The sequence below is a fragment of the Meriones unguiculatus genome, chromosome 4 (assembly GCF_030254825.1).
Source record: "Meriones unguiculatus strain TT.TT164.6M chromosome 4, Bangor_MerUng_6.1, whole genome shotgun sequence".
NCBI lineage: Eukaryota > Metazoa > Chordata > Mammalia > Rodentia > Muridae > Meriones > Meriones unguiculatus.
Window position 1 is genome coordinate 123693436 of NC_083352.1, and position 15057 is coordinate 123708492.

General features: G+C 41.5%; 1 protein-coding gene across 4 annotated transcripts in view; it reads left to right on the top strand.

Moving 5' to 3' along the window:
* The window catches only part of Pigu (phosphatidylinositol glycan anchor biosynthesis class U), an 82768-nt gene that overhangs the window by 25928 nt on the left and 41783 nt on the right, over positions 1-15057 (top strand). For all 4 annotated transcript variants that reach the window (XM_021640511.2, XM_060383005.1, XM_060383006.1 and 1 more), the window contains 2 exons: positions 97-206; positions 2706-2806. In XM_021640511.2, the coding sequence (XP_021496186.1) occupies positions 97-206; positions 2706-2806 (211 nt within the window). The remainder of the gene's footprint in view (positions 1-96; positions 207-2705; positions 2807-15057) is intronic.

The window sequence follows — 15057 nt, forward strand, 5'->3', positions numbered from 1 at the left end:
TGGGTGTGGGGGGGGCAGGGCAAAGATTTTTTGTCTTCTTCCTAAAAGCAGTGGCAAAGCATCTGTTTTGTGTCTTGTGAACCCTCCCCCTTCTAGTTCAAAAAGCAGAAACTTCTCCTAGAACTGGACCAGTATGCCCCAGATGTGGCCGAACTCATTCGAACCCCCATGGAAATGCGATACATCCCTCTGAAAGTGGCCCTGTTGTAAGTATTCCCTTACAAATCAGAGCTCAGTGCCAACCAATGCAAGGGAAATCTGATGAGACTTTCCCATGTTGTTGTAGTTTTAGAAGTTTGCGGTCTTAGTCATCAACTATTTGCTGCAGTTCTCTTGCACAACTGGGGTTTTGGCCAGCAAAAAAGACAGAGCCATTCTGTCTCTGTTGAGACAAAGACTCACACAGGGACATGCACAATCAGACCCTTCACAAAGGCCTTCTGACTCCGTGCTCCTCTGGGCTCCAACCTGACTGTAACCAGTGTTGCTGAAAGCGGTAGTTCTTCAGTGGTGATGTATCCAATATAGCTTGGTCTTTATGTGGCTCCTGTTTCACATAGCCTCTATGTTTCATGTATGAGTTAGTTCCCTGCTTATAATTCAGAAAATTGAAATAAAATACCCATCTGGGCTAGGTGACCAGCTTGGAAGAGTGACACCAGCTGATGATTTAAGAAGGAACTCTAGGTCTGCCAGTGAGTGTGACCCTCAGGTTATTCTCGTTTGTGTTTCTGAGATAGAAGAAATGAATTAATCAGCTAGTAGTCAATCAGATATCAGTAACATGCTAGTCTGCAGGAACATGTGCTAAACAAAACATAAATCTCCTCATGGAAAAACATGCCCTTAGAAGTTTTTAGAATTAGAAGCTGGACATGGTGTCACATGCTTGTAATCCCAGCCATAGGAGTCCTAAGGAAGGAGGATTGCTGAGTTTGGGGCTAATGTGTGCTATGTAGTGATACTCCATTTTGGAAAACCAGAGGCCAGGATGGAGCTTGGTTAGTTCGCATAGCACCACAATGCCCTGGGTTTGGTCCCTAGCACCAAATAATCTGGGTGGGGTGGGGCTTGTCTGTAACCCCACTACTTGGGAAGGGGAGATAGGAGGATTAGAGGTTCAAGGTCAGCTTCACCTACATAGTGAGTTTGAAGCCAATTTATTCTTGGATTCTATCCTGGGAGCAGGATACTCTTTAGGAGCCTTTGCCCTGTGTATAAATTTCCTATTCAGGGTTCCAGGTAGATGTCTAGGTTGCTGCTTCTTCAGTGTCACCCGCTATGTAGAAATGGTTTTGTGTTTTTTCTCCTATAAGATAATTTTGGTATATCAGTTCTCAACTACATATTTCAGAAATTTGATGGGAAGTACTTTAATAGGACCAAAGGTTTAGCAACATAATGAACCCTTATAGACTCTTGTATCCCCTGAGGGTAGTTTCATAATAACAGCAGCCGATTCTTTAAAGGTTGTGTAACAAGTCTGTCTGATTGCTGGGAAAAACAAAAAAACAAAAACCCACCAAACCTCCAAGAGTTCCTAGACCTTTGGTTTTAGAACTATTAATCTTATGTTTCTAGGAGATAGTATTATTAGATTTATGGTTTTTATTTGTAAATAATTATTATAATCCTTTTCTAAGACGCTGGTGTGTTTTTTCCTTTCTGATAGTAAGAATTATGTAACTAGCTTTTCTTCCTTTGCCTGCTGGAAATTCAGCCAATTAAGGCTGCTTATTGTACAGCTGTAGCTCTTTGATTTTCTTAGCTTTGCTTTACCTTTTCTTATGTATTTCCCCTGGTCTTGATTATGATTGGTTTTACTTTATTACTATTTTTGTTATTCTCCTTTTAGCTGATGCAAATATTTCATAGAAGCAGGACAGAAAAAAAGAGAATCCATTCTGACTATGTAAGACTTTCCAACTCAAAAACTTCAGATTCATTTTCTGATTCCATTCCTTCCTACCTTAGGGGCAAAAGACCCCAGCTTAATTCTTTCCTAATAGGAGGTCAAAATGTCCTGTGAAGTTCAGTGCCAGCTAGCTTGTAGAATTTAGAGGATATTGTGTTCATGAGTCCGGTTCAGAGGATACTGCTTCACAAGAAGAGGGCTTAGTAGAAAAGGGCTTTAGAACCAGGAAGATCTGGTTTTTGAATGTATTTAATAGCTTTTAAAAACTTGGGCAAGTTTTTTAAAAACTGCATCTCAGTTTCCTCATCTACAAAAGTAGGGTCATGTTGCTGGGCCAAGTGGAACATACCTGTGATTCTAGCACTGAGGAGAAGGAAGCCAGAGGATCAGGAATTCAAGGTCATCCCTAGGTCAGGGCTAGCTTGTGCTACATGAGACTCTGTCTCAGAACCAAAACCATACAACACACACACACACACACACACACACTCTCTCTCTCTCTCTCTCTCTCTCTGTCTCTAAAACCAAAACCAAAATTAGAATGTTTTTGCTAGTTTATAGGATCTTTGTGATTATTAAGTAGAAATATGACAGTTTTGCATATGTCTTACAGCATAATGTTGAGTGCCTTCATTTATTCACACCCAGTCCCATTTTATCCTCTTCTGTGTGGGATAATTTTCTGAGAAGTTTTCTTCTTTTTGTAAATGAGTGAACTTAATTTAATGGGCATGGTGGCCAGGACTCACTAGTCAGGCTTACTAATGACAAATATGTGTGTTTTCCACAGCTATCTCCTAAATCCCTATACAATCCTGTCTTGTGTTGCCAAGTCTACCTGTGCCATCAACAACACCCTCATTGCTTTCTTCATTTTGGCCACAATAAAAGGTAAGGCCCCCAAGGAGAGTATAAAATATACAGGGCTTTATTACACTTATGTTCTGGCTTATTTATTTATTTATTTATTTATTTTAAGCTGCACAAGCTGACGTGGTAGAACATGTACCATAATTCCAACATCTGGGAGGTTGAGATAGTAGGATCTGAAATTCAAGGCTGGCCTATACTATATAGCAAGGACTTGTCTCAAAAAAAAAAAAAAACAAAAAACAAAAACACAATCAGAGGCAGACAGATTGCTGTAAGTTTGAGGACAGCTTGGTCTATAAAGTGAGTCCAGGATAGCCAAGTCTACACAGAGAAACCCTATCTCAAAAATCACAAACAAACACAGCAAAAGAACAGACAAAAACCAATATATTTTTTTTAAATTACACACAAATAATATAAAAATATTATTAAAAAATTAGATAAACCAAGAGAAACAAGTTAAAGTCCTGAAAACCTGACACTCAGAGAATCACTGTTGTTTTTAAAAGTCCCGAAGGAATTATAATGAGGATGTCAGTCTTCTGCAGCTCTAGTCAGCTTTATTATCGTCTCATGCAAAGCTTCTGTAGAAGCAGGACAGAAACAGGGAAGAGTCAGCCCTGGCTGTGCAAGATGTCAAGGCCGGCCTTTGTTGTGAGTCAGGCTGCTGGAGGATGAGCTACTAAGCCTCCTGCCTCCCCCTTCTGAGTACTGGCGTCATAGGCTTGTGCCGTCACTCCTGGCTAGTTCAGCTTTATTGGGGCAATACTTTGCTCTTGTTTACGTCTGTGTTTCTGAACTATATAGCTACCTTATGAATGATAAGTTTTAGACATTTTAAATTTTGTTCTATCATGAAAAATGGAGCTTTATTTATTTATTTATTTATTTATTTATAGTTTTTCAAGACAGGGTTTCTCTGTGTAACCTTGGCTGTCCTGAACTCATTGTATAGACCAGGCTGGCCTCAAACTCAGATCTGCCTACCTCTGCCTCTGCCTTCCTGAGTGCTGGGATTACAGGAGTGTGCCACAGCGCCCAGCTAAATGGATATTTCGTATAGTACTTTTGTACCAATGTCCCTGCTTCCTCTTTGTTTGATTATATTATATTTCAGTTTTGATTAGATCATTAATTGGGTTGAGTGTATGGCTTGGTGGTAGTACATACTTAGCATACATAAAAGGCTTTTGCTTTTAATCTCTTGCACTAGTACATAAATAAATCTGGTCAGTACTTACGTTTCATAACACCATGTATATTGTCTACTGCTGTGCAAAGTAGTAACTATTATTACTTTTACTTCCTAGTATTTTGTTTTTTTCTATGTGATTATTCTTATACAACACCTTATATTTCCTGGGATTGTTTCTGTTTTGTTTTTAATTTTTTCTATTTTTATGTGTATGCCTGATATGTTTGTGCACACATGCCATGGTGCACATGTGTAGGGCACAGGACAACTCTGCATAATTCTCTCCTACGTTTTTGTGGATTCTGGGATGGAATTTGGGTCATCAGATTTTACAAGTGCCTTCACCCATTGAGCTTGTTTTGTTTTGAGACAGGGTCTCACTGTGTAGCCCTGGATGGCTTGGAACTCCATATGTAGACCAGGCTGGCCTTAAACTCTAAGAGGTCTGCTGCCTCGGCTTTCCATGCATTGGGATTGTAGGTGTGTGTCACCATTAATTGCTGAGCCATGTCTCTAGTCCCCAAATATACATTTTTGTTTCATTTCTTTGAGACAGGGTCTCACTTTGAAGCTTAGGTTGGCCTAGAACTCAATTTGTAGCCCATACTGCCCTTAAAATGCCTTTATCTACCCAGTGCTGGAGTTACAGATGTTTGTCACTGTACCCAGTTTTAGAAAATGTGGAGGCTGGAAAGATGGCTCAGCGGTTAAGAGCACTGGCTGCTCCCCTAGAGGACCTGAGCTGGATTCCCAGCACCCACATGATATCTCACAGTCATCTGGAACTCCAACCCTAAGGGACCCAGTGGTCTTTTCTGGCCTTTACAGGTACTGTATACACGTGATATGGAGACGTACATGCAGGCAGAACACCCATACATGTAAAATAAAGATAAAGGTTAAAGCTTTAAAAAGAGTATTTTTCTTTTCTTTTTTTTTTTAAGGCTACATTTTGATCACGCCATGAATTGTGACATACAAATCATTTACTCTGATTTTTTAAAAGATTTATTTATTTTATGTATATGAGTGTTTTATCTGCATTTACCTCTGTCAGAAGAAGGAATCAGTTCTCATTATAGATGTTTGTGAGCCACCATGTGGTTTCTGGGAATTGAACTCATGACCTTTGGAAGAGCAGACAGTGCTCTTAACCGCTGAGCCATCTCTCCAGCCCAGTATTTTTCTTATAATCTGTTCATGGTGGTATAATGCTAGTTTTACATATATACTGTTATTTCAATGAGGTTTCTGGGGAGATGAACTATAGTCTATGTGATCGAGCTGCCATTTTAACTGAAAGTCTCTTCCAGTCACATATGGGTTATGTATTTCCAGTTTTCTCCCACACTTCTTTCAGATTTTTGGGTACTATTATAACTAGTGCCACAAAAGTATTGTTTTGGCCAGGCGTGGTGGCACATGTCTTTAATACTCCAGTACTTGAGAAGTAGAGATAGGTGGAGCTTTGTGAGTTCAAGGCCAGGCTGATCTACATAGTGAATTCCAGGACTGCCAAAACTCCATAGTAAAATCCTTTATTCAGGGAGGCAGAGGCAGCCTGAGTTGGAGGCCAGCCTGGGCTACAAAGCGAGTCCAGGACAGCCAAAGCTGTACAGAGAAACCCTGTCTCGAGCCTCCACCCCCACCCCAAAGAAATTATTTAGCTCCTACTTGCAGTTGCCTTGGCCATGGTGTTTTGTCACAGCTGATCATGTAGATCAGCTAATCCATATGGATGTGACTTCTCATCAGTTTTACTGTGGAACACTTGTGCATCAGTAGCTATCTGGAGTTTGCTAATCTAGGTATGGCCTCACTCTGTATGTCTGTCATCCTCCTGCATCAGGGACTAACATTTTTTACAGGAATGGAAGCATCAAGTGCAATCAAGCATGACTTTTTAAAGTTTCTGGTTGCTTCATTTATATTAATCTCCCATTGATCAAACATAACACATGGACCAGTTGTGGTGACATGTGCCTATAATTTTAGCACCTAGAAGTCAGAAGCAGGAGGATTGCTATATATTAAAGGATAGCCTTGTCTATAATAGCAGTCCTAGGCCAGTGTGAGTGGCAGTGAGATCCTAACTGAAAAACAAAAACAGCAGAAAACAAAACAAAACAACAACAAAAACATGGGGAAGTATTTTTTGTGTCCACTATAGGAAGGCGTTGTAAGGTTGGCAGAAAGCCTTGGCGTAGGGAGGGATGGGAAACTAGCTAGTAACATGTCCCACATATACCAGTGACACTTTATCTACTGTTTTGTTTTTGTTTTTGTATTAGTTACTTTTCTATTGCTGTGACAAAACAGCATTACCAAGGCAATTTACAGAAAAAGTGTTTATTTGAGGCTTGCAGTACCAGAGGTATAAGAGTCCTTCACATCATGGCAGGAACATGGCAGCAGGCAACAGGCCTGGAGCTGGACCAGCTGCTGAGAGCTCACATCCAGTCCTATAAATAGAAACAGAGAGCACACTGGAAAGGCACACTGAAACTCCCCAGAGATACACCCAAACCAACAAGGCCACACCTTCTAATCCTTCCCCAACAGTTCCACCAACTGGGAACCAAGTAGTCAAACATATGAGCCCATGGGGGAGGGGACCATCCAGGCTCGCCTCAAACTTACAGTTCTTTCTCTAGTTTTCTGAGTGCTGGGGTTCACAGTGATTATATCCAGATATAATTTGGGTTTTATTTTGTTTTTATAAATTGTATTGATTACATGTCTGAGTGTGATCATATGTGTGCATGCCACAGCACACTTGAGGTGAGAAATTAACTTCCTACTGTGGGCTCTGGGGGTTGAACTCATGCAGTCAGACTTGTGTGCCAAGTGCTGTACCTGCTGAGCCATCTCAAGGACCTAATCTGAGTTTGTTAGTTCTTTGAGGCAGTCTCACTGTGTAGTCCTGGCTTCAAACTCACAGAGTTCCATCTGCCCCTGCCTCCCTAGTGCTAGGATTAAAGGGATATGCCACTTCAACCAGCTCAAGTCTGTTATTACTGAGTATTATTTCACCCTGTGAATGAATATATGAAGATTCTTTTTTAAGATTTAAGTTTTAATTGTGTATATCTGTGTTTGGGGGGGTGTACTCAGAAGAGAGTGGTGAATCCTTGGATCTGGAGTTAAAGATGGTTGTGTGTGCTGGGAATGGAACTTGGGTTCTCTGGAAGAGCAGCAAGTGCTTTTAAACACTGAGCTGACTCTTTAGTCACCCCTTTTCACTCCTCCTTTTTGAGAAAAGGTTTTGGTATTTAACCCAGATAGACTTCAAATTCACAACGTAGCCCAAACTTGATTCTGAGTACCTTAGCTTCCCGAGTGCTGGTATTGTAGATGCGTTTTAGCCACCATGCCCAGCTTAGAAATTCTTTAATCTGTTTCTGCTTTTTGGTATTTAGGTTATTCCTAATATTTAGCTGCTTAAATAATACCAAATTAGCTTTATCAAGTTTATTCATTTCTTTCATTCACAACCAGTTTTTTTTTACAATCAATTCTAAAAATGGAATCAATGTGCTACTACCTCATGATTTCTTAAATTTGTTGCTAAATTTATATTTTTATAATATATTCCTATAATATAAGAATTCTTATTTTCAAACACTATTGCTTAATCATCTGCAGGGTCAAGAAATAGTCATGTAAATCAGGTATCATGGAACCATTTATATACAGTGTACATAAATGTACATAAATGTATTACAGGATGGCACATAGAATGACTCAGCTTTTCATAAGACATTGTTTCTTTTAGATTGCTTATGATGTTCTTTCTTTAAGATTTTAGTTTTATTTATTCGGTTATTTATAATAATTATAGCCTGGGATGTAGCCTAGTGATAGAGTGTTCGTATAGCATGGATAAAGACCCCAGCGCCAATCTCCAGTACTGAAAAAAATACCAATGTTGTATAACCTGAATTGTCTCGTTATGAAGGTTGTGGCCATTTTGCAAGAAACAGTTCTTACCAATAAAGAATTTTTACTGTCTGAATATTCTCTGCCTCAGTCTCTATCTCTAGAGGCTAAGCTCAGATGGGCAGCCCCTTAACAAGACACACGGTGGTCACCAAAAGAAGGGGTATATGCTGCACCCCACCAGAGCACTTGCTTTTGGAAATTTACCCTTCTAATTTTTTAGCCTTATTAGGGGTCTTGTGAGGTTGTTCAGGTTAGCCTTAAGTTTTTGGGTTCAAGGGATGCTTCTTGCTCAGCCTCTTAAGTAGCTGGGAATACAGGTAAGTATCATCATGACCAGCACTGAAAATGTCACTTTTGTGTATTATTATGATGACTGTCGTTGTTATTATTATTGATATGTCACTTAAGGCAGAGGCAGGTGGATTGCTGTGATTTTGAGGACAGCCTAGTCTACAATTTGAGTTCAGGACAGCCACGGCTACACAGAACAACCCTGTCTTGGGGAAAACCAAAAGATCCACTTAAAAGGCAGTAGGGTCTCAAGTTCAAGGCCTGCCTTTGCTTACATGGTGCATCAGAGGGCCCGTCAGCTAACTTAGTCCCTGTCTCAAAAATTTAAAAGTAATGCCAGCTATAGTAGCGCATGCCTGTAATCCCAGGTTTGGGAGGTGGACACATGAGAGTCAGGACTTCAAGGTCATCCTCACCTATGTCGTGAGAAGTCTGAGGCCAGTCTGGGTTGCATGAGAGCCTGTTTTCAAAACAAACAAACTGTAGAAAGAGCTGGCCAGTTGGCTCACCAGGTGGAGGAGCCTACCACGAAGTTGACAATCTGAATTTGATTCCCAGGACCCACGCGATGGAAGGAAAGATACAGCTCTCACGAGTTCTCCTATGGCTTCCATATCCCCTCGTGGACATACACAAATAACTTTTTTTTAAACTGGAAAAAAGGTTCCAGGAAAATCTTAGAGCTATAGTTTTTGGTTCCACTGAGAGGCTTTTTTATTAAGTGCCTCAATGTCTGTTGAATAAATTCATAGCCATTTTTACAGTGTTATACACCAATTTTGTTTAATACTTTACGAACATTGCAAATTGGCTTAATAAATTTGTATGACCCTTTTGGGAGGCCATTTATCAGTAGTCTTAAAATGTTTGTATTTTGGGGGTCTGGAGAGATGGCTCAGTGATTAAGACCATGTGTTGCTTTTACAGAGGACCTGGGTTCAATTCCCAGCACCCACATGGTAACTTTCAAGGTTGTGGTTCACGGAGTTTCAAGGTTTCCAACACCCTTTTCTGACCTCCAAGGGCACCAATCACATATGTGGTACACATATGTGCTTACAGGCAAAATGCGCATACATACATACATACATATAAATAATGAACAAATAAATATTTTAAAAATGTTTATTTTTAAAAATTTATTAGCTTTTTGTTTTTGAGACAATGTCCTGGAACTCACTGTGTAAACCAGGCTGGCCTTGAACTCACAGAGATCTGCCTGCCTCTGCTTCCTGAGTGTTGTAATTAAAGGCACGCATCACCTTCCCTGGCTTCCTTATTCTACTTTTGAGGGCCTATCCTATAGTAATATAAAGTGTTGGGGATATAGCTCACTCGGTAGATCACTTGCCTATCATGCACAGATCCCTGGGCTCGATTCCCAGCACTGCAGAAATTTTGTGTGCTGGTGTACTTTCTAAACTAAAACACACACTTGTCATTTTCTTTGTACTTTTCATTTTAATTTTAAAAATTAGAAGTAGTTCAAGCACTTGTTAGAAGTAAGAGAAATTTAAGTATACCAAACAAAAATCAAGTCTTCACCCTACCTACCTCTCCATTTCTCTCCATTGTTCTGAACCCTGGCTCCTCCCGGTTGCTGGACGTTTGTTTTCCATTTCTGTCTCCTATAAATAGAGACTATCACAGTGTTCCTAATCTATTGAAATATTTGAAGAATTCTCTCTTAGCTGAATTTCTCTAAACCACTTAGACTCTTCAAGTATATTAGTAATGCCTAGTAATAGTTTATTCAGTAAAACAGGATCAGTCGTACATTCCTCAAGCCCTGCTTCTACATTTCATATTTACATCGCATAAACAGTAAAACTAAAGCTAGTGTAATTCACCTTTATTTACTCTTTGGCTTCTTGAGAGGAAGCCTCCCACTGGCCTCTGTTTATTATGTTTCAGATATAGGCTAAGATCAAGATGGTGGTGCAGTGATACAGAGGGGTCTGGAGTGAGAGTGTCTGGGCTCATATCCATTTCCTGATTTGTGAGATGAGGATGGTAATAGTTATGGAAAGGCCTGTGATTTATGGCATGCTCATAGTCCTGTGTGGAACAGAGTGGGTGCTCGCTGACAGGACAGAGTTGTTTTGTCCCTGGAATGGCTAGCCTGCTTGGAGACAACATTCTCTACTAAAGGAGCACAGCTGGGATGTGAGCACATGGGCTCTGCCCTGAGCTGCTCCCCTGCCTCCTGTTGCCTCAGATGCTGGTGCAATTTCCTTTTCGGATAGTCCTGTGGGACCTCGGAGAGTTTGGCCAGTGTTCCAGTCTGTCCCACTGCCTGCTTGCCCCAGGACAAGTCACTGTCTGCAACCCAGTCTCTGACTCTGTGTGTCCCTTGCTAAGTCCGTGTCCTGAGCCAGTCCCCTGTTTGCCTCATTCCTGCGTCTCTTTCCTGCTCTGTCATGCTGCTGTGCCGCCCACCCGGGGCCCTCAGGAAGGTGTAATCCCTAGAGGCACCTTCTTGCAGAGACTTGTTTTGGCTCCCACCCTCATGCAGAGTGTTGAAAATCATTCAGAGTTTGATTGGGTAATGTTGTTCCCTGATACAGCAGTCAGTCCTCATATCCACCTAGCTAACTTATCCTAATATCTGTGATGAGGCCAAAGTGAAGATTTGCTTATGTGGGCTGCACCAGCAAATACTAGTAAGTTGTATCATTTGGGGGTAAAACTCATGTCTTCTTGTCACAGTACTTCCTGGTTAGGCATTATTTCAGTTGCAGACCTGACGATAGTTGTTTTGAATTATTTTTGGAACTAAACCCATCATTTTCTGACCTTTGCCTGCTTTTTGTGACTTTAGATGGTAGATTGAAACTTTTTTATTGAAGTATATCAGGTGTACACACAAAAATATATAAAAACTGGCCTTGGAGTGTAGCACGGTTGATAGAGTGCTTGCCTAGCTAACGTAATCTCTAGCAATTCATAGACTAAAGGTGGTAGGGCTAGGCCTGTGGACCCAGCACCTGGAAAGTAGAGACAAGAAGATCAGAAGTTCAAGATCATCCTCAACTACATTGCAAGCCCAAGGCTAGTCTAAGCTATCCAAGACCCTGTCTCAAAAAGAAAAAAGGGAGTGAGTTTTCTCTTGTGGATGCTGGTAACATTTTGCCATTAATCTGGGTACTTGTGCTCATTGTTTTGTAAAGCTTCATTTATCTTTATACCAAGGCTCTTGCTTTTCCTTTTTTGTTTTCTTTGTTTGTTTTGTCTTGATAGAGAACCTCAAGTAGTCTGGGCTAACTTAAACTCATTATGTAGTGAGGCTGACTTTGAACTCCTGGACTCTCTAGCCTCCATTTCCCTTTCCTGGTAGTATAGGCCTTCCTCACATTGCCTGGTCTCCTAGTTACTCCTTCCAGGCTGCCCATTTTGCCATGCTGTGTTAGTCAACATCCACTGTTCCAAACTCAGCGTCAGTGCCAGCTTCCCCTGATGGGCGTGGCCTGCTTCCACTTACTTTCTTATATTTTGTTTTGTTTACTGGGAGCTCCATGAGGACATGAACTGAGTCACCCATCTCCCTGACACTGAGCATATGTTTGACACAGCAAACTCTGGCAGTGTGTGCTTATTGCACAGTTTGTCTGAAATATTTGGCCACCTTTTCCTTTTTTTTTAATCTTCCCTGCCTCTGTGCCAACCACATATCATTCTAACTAGATACCGGCTTCATTCTTTTTACCTTTTATAGATATCCTTAAAATTTATCAGCTCTTTCTAAATATTTGTACCTCCAAGTACCTCCATGCCTGTCTTATCATCTGACTCCAGACACCAAGCCACTGGCTGCAGTAGCCCATCCCTCTCGCCCAGCCACCTGGTCATTGTCCTAGAAAGCACCAACACCAGCCGACTGTCATTTTGTGTTCTCGGTTGCTCATCTGCAGGATTTTTCCATTCTAAAGTGGATTTGTGTTACGCCTTCCTCATGTTACATTGCCCTCTGTAAATGCTTTGTGGCTTCTTCCTCAAGGACATTGGTTTGCCTTATTGTGTATGTATGTGGGTTTTGTTTTGTTTTGTTTTGTTTTTTTGAGACAAGGTTTTTCTGTGTAGCCCTGGCTGTCCTGGAACTCACTCTGTAGATCAGGCTGGCCTCGGACTCTGCCTCCCAAGTGCTGATACTAATGGCGTCGGCCACACATTCAGCTATGTGCTTGATTTTAAAAAGGATCTGTGTATTATGTGATGTTTATTCATCTAATCAGTTATGTATTCATTGTGTGTGCTACAAAAAGTGAAAGTGATTCAGAATTACAAAAGCCTTATTGCCCCTGAGAAATTCCAAGACAGGGCAGAAAGGGCAAACTGGCATTACTAGAAGACAGCAAATAAGTCTCCTTTTTTTGTTTGTTTGTTTGTTTTAAGATTTACTTATTTATTATTTATACAGCGTTCTGCCTGCATGTGTGCCTGCACATCAAAAGAAGGCACCAGATCTCACTATAGATGGCTGTGAGCCACCCTGTGGTTGCTGGAGATTGAACTCAGAACCTTTGGAAGAACAGCCAGCATTCTTAACCTCTGAGCCATTTCCCTAGCCCCCCAGATAAGACTCCTTAACAAGAGTTAAAAGGATGGACTGGGGACAATTGGGCAACCTTAGGCTCTGTGCTTAACCTTACTTCAGTGCCTTTGTTTCTACACCTGTGAAATGAGTAGAATATGTGATTTTATCACAATAAATGTGTCACAAGAAAGTGAGCTGAAAGGAGTTCTTTCCCAAGACTGTTGTGATGTTTCCCCGAAGGCCTCTTTGAGTCTGGCACATTCCTGAGATAGACATTACAAAATGCATGTCACCTAGTAAGTGAGCAGTACGTGTTAGCTGTAACTACTTTTGTTAACTCTGCTTGGGTTCCACAGGCCACTGAAGGGTGACAGGAAAAGGGCTCAGTCAGAAAGAATAGCCTGAGCACAGACACAGGAATAGAAGAGCCTGCTGTTTTCAGAACCTATGGAATGGGTGGTGTAAGTGGAACGCAGGGTATGTGTGCCAGTGGTAAGGGGTCAAGCAAGAGAGATGAGACAGAGAGTGGGGATCTTGCTTACTCTTGGAGTCTGAACTGAATTCGATTGAGATGGGACTTTCAAGTCAGTTTGGTCTGTCTGCCCCTCTTCTCCAGGCTGGCCTTGAACTCTTGAACTCACAGGGATTTGCCTGCCACAACCTCCCAAGTGCTGGGATTAAAGGTGTATGCCATCAGTCTGGCTTTTTTTTTTTTTTTTTTTTCCTTAATGAGCCAACTTTATTTATTTCTTGCATTTGAGGAACTCTAATGGCATTCTTACCTTGAAATTTGTTGGTATAGTCTTTGCAACCAAATACTTCATGGGGTTTTCCCTCTCGATCAACTCTGCAGAGGCCCACCCATTTTCCTAGTTTCTTGCTGTCATCAAATTTAATTAGTTAGATGTGGTGCTTAGCACAAACGGCCTCCTCCAACCTGACATACATAGACTTTCACAAATGGATGCAAGCGCACAAAGATGGGCTGGGCACATGTCTAAGTCTTTGGCAGCTTTGAGAAATGCACATGGTAGGCCATTTGGATGACAGTGTTTCTCAGTACCTCTCCTTGTAAAGCAGGACGAACAATCCCAGCAGCCATGCCTTGTTCGGCCATGGCAGTGGGTTATGGATGAAGTCCCATCCTGAATGCATTTGAGCCTCTGCTGCCACATGACATGGCAGTAATGGGAAAAGACTGTTTTTGATTTTTGAGACAGGGTCTCAGGTAGCCCAGGGTAGTTTCAGCTAAGCCAAAGATGGCCTTCGGCTACGTATGCTCCTACCTTGCCTCTGGAGTGATGATGTTATAGGTGTGCACTGCCACACCTGGCTAAGTCTTTGTAGATAAGTCACACAGAAGAGGCTTTTGGTGCTTCTGTGAAGGAGGGGCCAAGTAGAAAGAGACTGCTGAACCCTGGTGACAGATGGGAGCAAGAACTGACCCACACTTCAGAGGTGGACCTGTAGGCTTGGGGACTGGTGTAAGGGGGGATGTGGAGCTGCAGTATTCAGCTGGACTTTGATGCCACTTCTTTCCTGAGATGTCCATGCAGGCCCTGGGGATGTAGCTCAGTGGTAGAGCACTTGCCCAGCAAGGTTCTGGGTTGTAATCCTTAGTACTAATAAAACAATTAAAATTATTTAAGATACTATTCAAGGACTGGACATGGTGGCAGATACCTGTAATCTTAGCACTCAGGAGGCAGAGGAAGACAGATTGCTATGAGTTCAAGGCCAGCCTGGTGTACATAGTGAGCTCAGGACATCCAGGGCCAAATCAATTAAGTAGGTAATTAATTATTTAAAAAGAAGGCAGACTGCTTTTTCTTGATCCCCAGAGCACATTTTCTAAGACATTTCTAGGCTCATTCTACTCCTCTATTAACCTTTCTTTTCTCTCTTGGGTCTTATAGACAGCTGTTCCAGACAAGCAATTATTGATCTTAGTCAATTAGGGCAGGAGGTAACTGTGTTTATTTCTCTCTCTGATGTCTCCTGGGGCAGAGAGTGAGGTGAAGGTCATGTGTTTTAGGCTCCCCACTCTGACAACACATACATGGGTCTTTCTTCTCTCCAACTACCAAATATGTAGAAAAGCATGTGAAAAAAAAAACAACAACTCTCTATAGCATTTCCCCACTGTAAGCCAATTTCCCATAAATTGTTATTCATATTTTTTTGGCAAGGTCAAGGAATCCTGAGCCTACTTTGCTTTGAGCTATAACAACATACCTTTCTCACAGGTGGTGCATCCCTGGCTCAGGGTGACTTGGTTATGATTGCAGAGTCTATAGCTCAGTGGGT